The 4,065-nt window shown below is 38.1% G+C and overlaps 1 protein-coding gene across 3 annotated transcripts in view; it reads left to right on the top strand.

Moving 5' to 3' along the window:
- Positions 1 to 3,679, top strand: part of TEX9 (testis expressed 9) — a 24,229-nt gene extending 20,550 nt beyond the window's left edge. For all 3 annotated transcript variants that reach the window (XM_010571781.1, XM_010571779.1, XM_010571780.1), the window contains one exon: positions 3,585 to 3,679. In XM_010571781.1, the coding sequence (XP_010570083.1) occupies positions 3,585 to 3,662 (78 nt within the window). In that variant the 3' untranslated portion in view covers positions 3,663 to 3,679. The remainder of the gene's footprint in view (positions 1 to 3,584) is intronic.
- The last annotated feature ends 386 nt before the right edge of the window (positions 3,680 to 4,065 follow it).

Below are 4,065 nucleotides of genomic sequence, written 5' to 3'. Positions count from 1 at the left end.
TCCCCCCCCCCCCCCCCCCCCCCCGGCCCATTACTTGTTTTATCAGCAGCTCTAACAGCATGCTCTCCCAGGAGTGAGCCATTACATTTTAGACCTACATTTTTCCTGGGTTCTCAAAGTGTGTCTTTCTCTATCAAGATTGTTTCTTTTTATTGATATTCTGAGATGTTCTGTACATGTACAATTCTGCCCAGGTGCAGATCTCATGTGTCAGACAAAAAAAGAATAGGAAAAAAGAAAAGAGAGAGTACTTACCCTAGGTGTGAATTTACTAGACTGAAAGAGGGGAGTTGTTATCTCCATCCTTTTGTAATTCCTGGAAGATCATGCATACTTTGAATCACAGACAATGTAGTAACATCTACATGGCTGCATGGGTGTTCCCATTCACACTGCACTTGCTGCTAGCCTTATTTTGAAAGATTTGATTCTACATTCATTTCATATCTCCGTCCATTCCTCTCCCTCAGGACATAAAAGGGAGGCCAGGGGCTACTGCATTTCAGGTTCTTCAGCGGCTGAAGCTGAAACTGAATGGAGGGTTGGGAGTAGACTACTTGCTGACAGTTCATGGTGAACAATTAGTGATGCAACTTGCATAGAAAGGTGTTGTAATGAAAAGTGGATTAATACTTCAGATAGAATATAGCTAAAAATGTATTTAACTATCATATTTGATAAAGCTATACTGATGTCCCAAAAAGGAGGGGTGTTTTGCTTGGAAAGAAAAACCTCGGATGCTGCAGAGTGGGTAAATACCTTATATTTCTCAAAATGTATTTTCAGCATAGACCTGTCAACTGAGCTTTGATAGTACAAATTGAAAGAACCTGTGAGTTTACATGAAAGGCAATTAAAGTGAAAGGAGTGTCTACTAAGAGAGGTTGCCCAAATCAAACCATTGTCCACGTATTGATAGATTTAGGTCTTACTAGTTCCATCACACCTTTCGCTTACCAAATACTTGGTTGGGATTGTGTGCTATCATTTGTATCAGTTTTCCTTCTGAGGCTGCATGAGACACATGCAGAGCTATGGGCTTCACAATTGTCTAGACAGGATCTTAACATCATAGAGTAGCTCACCTCTAATTGCTTACTCTGCTGAATCTAATGTGATTCATTTTGGGATGGAGTTAATGCGCTGCTTTTTTGCACTCTCAAACCGAAGTTGCAAGAGCTAAAGCAAGCAATGTATGGTGACTTGTTGAGCAGAAGCACCTTAGGAGGGCCAGCCTTTGAGATAAGAAAATAGAACATTTTATTTACCCTTTGAGCGCTGCAGGGATCACCAGACATTTTGTAAACACTCTTGAAACTGTTGAACACCGCCCCCCCCCGCGAGGAAGAATAGTTCTGTATGAAGTGGCAACTTCATGTAACAAAACAGACATACTTATCCTAAGAATGGGGAACTGCAATATGGAATTACGCCCTTGAATCTGGAATACCTCTCCAACACAGGACAAAGGTGGATAGGTAACTGGAATGAGAGGAACTGGGGCTGGTCATGCATTTCCAGTGGAAGAGAATTTTTCTGGCAGTAATAGGATGCAGAGGAGATCCTAGGGATTCAACTAACAGAAATAGTGCTAGCTTAGCCTTTGTCTGGCCCTTCTAGCTCAAGTTTATTTTGAGAATGAAAAAATACAGCATTCACTCAAAATCTACTCTATACATGAGGTAGCTCATTGTCCTCTGGAACATGAATTCACTGAAATCGGTGTCAAAGGGTAGTATTTCTGTTTGACTGTGAACCAAAAGCATAGTCATAGTCTCCAAGTTCACAAAACTTCACTAAATCTATTAAAAAAAAATAATACTGTATCAGAACTGCAGATAGTAGAGGAAGCCACTTTTACCCTTTCTTACAAAAAAACATTATTTACTCACAGAAGCAGGATGCTGTTAGCTGTCCTTTCAGAACAGACTACGACTGGAAGAGCCCAAAAGAGAATGGTGCCAACTCTGCCTTTTATTGCCTCTGGCAGAAGGCATAGGGGAAGGGCAGTTAAAGCTCACGTGGACTCAGCAGACGTAGTTGCCTAAAGAACTTCAAGTCTGTTTCACACAAGCCTTTCATTGAATGAATGAGTAAAACCTGATTTGGGCTATTTGTGTAGTATTTGTGTGGCAGATTCAGATGCCCATAGCAGGGACAGCTCTCTTGAAGGTGAGGACATGCTGCCACATGAAGAATAATAGAGGGGGAAAACGTCCCCAAAAGGTACTAAATATCACTAGTAGGATGAGTTGCAGCTGGCAGCAAGTAGTTGCTGGTGTTCACTTGGTCTTTTCAGACCATTCCCTGCTTGTCTTGAGAGAATTTAATAGAAAATTTTAAAAAGGATTAAGGGAAGTTAGTCTGAGCTTTACAGACCTGGAAGGTGTTACACTGCCTGTGGGTACTGCAATACACTTTGTTGTTGTTTTGAACTGTCAATATGTCTAGATATAAAAAAAACTCCACAATAGACTCCTTGTAGACATGAATTGTTTCCTGTTCTTCAAAACAGCCATTTAATTAAAATTTGCAGTAAAAACTATTTAGCTGGGACACTTTCCTTTCCACTTTGAATAATGATAGGTAAAGAGATGATACTCTGGTGTGGTGAGGAGGACATGCGGCACAGCTGTGACATCAGCTGGAACCCAGGGAGCTTTCAGGGCTTTCCAGGTGCTGTGCCTTTTTGAGTGGTAGTTCTGCACAAATATACTGACCACTTATTTTCTCATCAAACACTGATGATCTTGATGACATATTTCCAAGCAGTTGCATTATTTGAACAGAAATTAGCCTTATTGCAAGTTTCAAAGTTCTGTTTGTTCCTTTCAGTGTTCCATTTAAAGTAATATGCTATATCCTGTGTAGTGCAAATACAAACTCGGACTACTGTATGATTTTTAAACATATACAGATGTAAGTCTGTGTGTATGTGCCATAATGGACCATAGATGTATGGTGTGATACATGGCAACACAACTACCATTGGTCAGGTCCAAGTATTTCTCATTACCATGTAGTACAGTTACTCTTTGTTTTATGATGATTATTAATTTTTAATGGTGTTATATTATTTCGTTAAAATCCTCATTTAACATTAAATCATGCATATTACAAGTGCTAGCATACTGAATCTTAATCATGTATTTGATTTATAATAGCTTTAAAGTTAAGCTGTATATTGATCAGCTTGAAAGAATGCATACCAGTTTTTTTATACGTGTTCTTTAGAGGTCACAAGAGTTGTCAGATTTTCAGTAATTTCCATGCCTTATTAAAACTGAGATATTTTTAATGCAATATAAGGAACTAAGAAAAGCTATTGGTCCTGTTTTACTGGAGCTGAAGTTGCAATGTTTTAGCATAAAATTTACCACATTATCCCTACGCTATATATTGTTGCAGAAAAATATGAATAGCAGCTTCAGCTTAAACGTGTGAACATCCATCAAAGCCATAGTACAAAAAACTAGAATGATAGATTTGAAACCCCTTTCAGCTATTCCAATTATACAGGATTTTGTATTGGTCATTCACACTATTTTACCTTCTGCTCCTAATTTTTCTTTTTTCTTTTAAAGATGCACATTGAAGCTGCTAAGATGCTTTCTTTTACTGAAGAGGAATTCATGAAAGCTCTTGAGTGGGGAAATTATTGATTCCATAAAAAAACAACTTCTGTTTGAAGTACAAGTCAGACAGTACCTTATTTTGTCTCTGTGTATGAATGCTTGTTAATAGTTAGTAACTGTACATCCCAGTGAATTGATTTTGTTGATTTTGCTTATGTTTAAATTGTTTAACTTCTATAAGCCTGATCACTTGTGTTGTAATATCATATGAAATACAAATTTTTACTGAAGTTTCAGGCCAAACTGTCCATTCTGTAATGAGCAGAGAAGCAGAGACCATGCAAGGAATATTCCAACAAGTGAACTTTGCTATCAGTTTGCTCTGTTTTATCATTTAAAACTATACCTTATCTAAGGTAATATTCAGTCCAGAGAAGTCAGGGTTTAGTCTCAGAAAATTCCTTGTTGCAACAGAAATAAAATAACCAGT

Source organism: Haliaeetus leucocephalus, unplaced genomic scaffold (assembly GCF_000737465.1).
Source record: "Haliaeetus leucocephalus isolate CR32 unplaced genomic scaffold, Haliaeetus_leucocephalus-4.0 Scaffold339, whole genome shotgun sequence".
Classification (NCBI taxonomy): domain Eukaryota; kingdom Metazoa; phylum Chordata; class Aves; order Accipitriformes; family Accipitridae; genus Haliaeetus; species Haliaeetus leucocephalus.
Note: the sequence above shows the minus strand (reverse complement) of the source record. Positions and strands in the feature narration are given on the sequence as shown.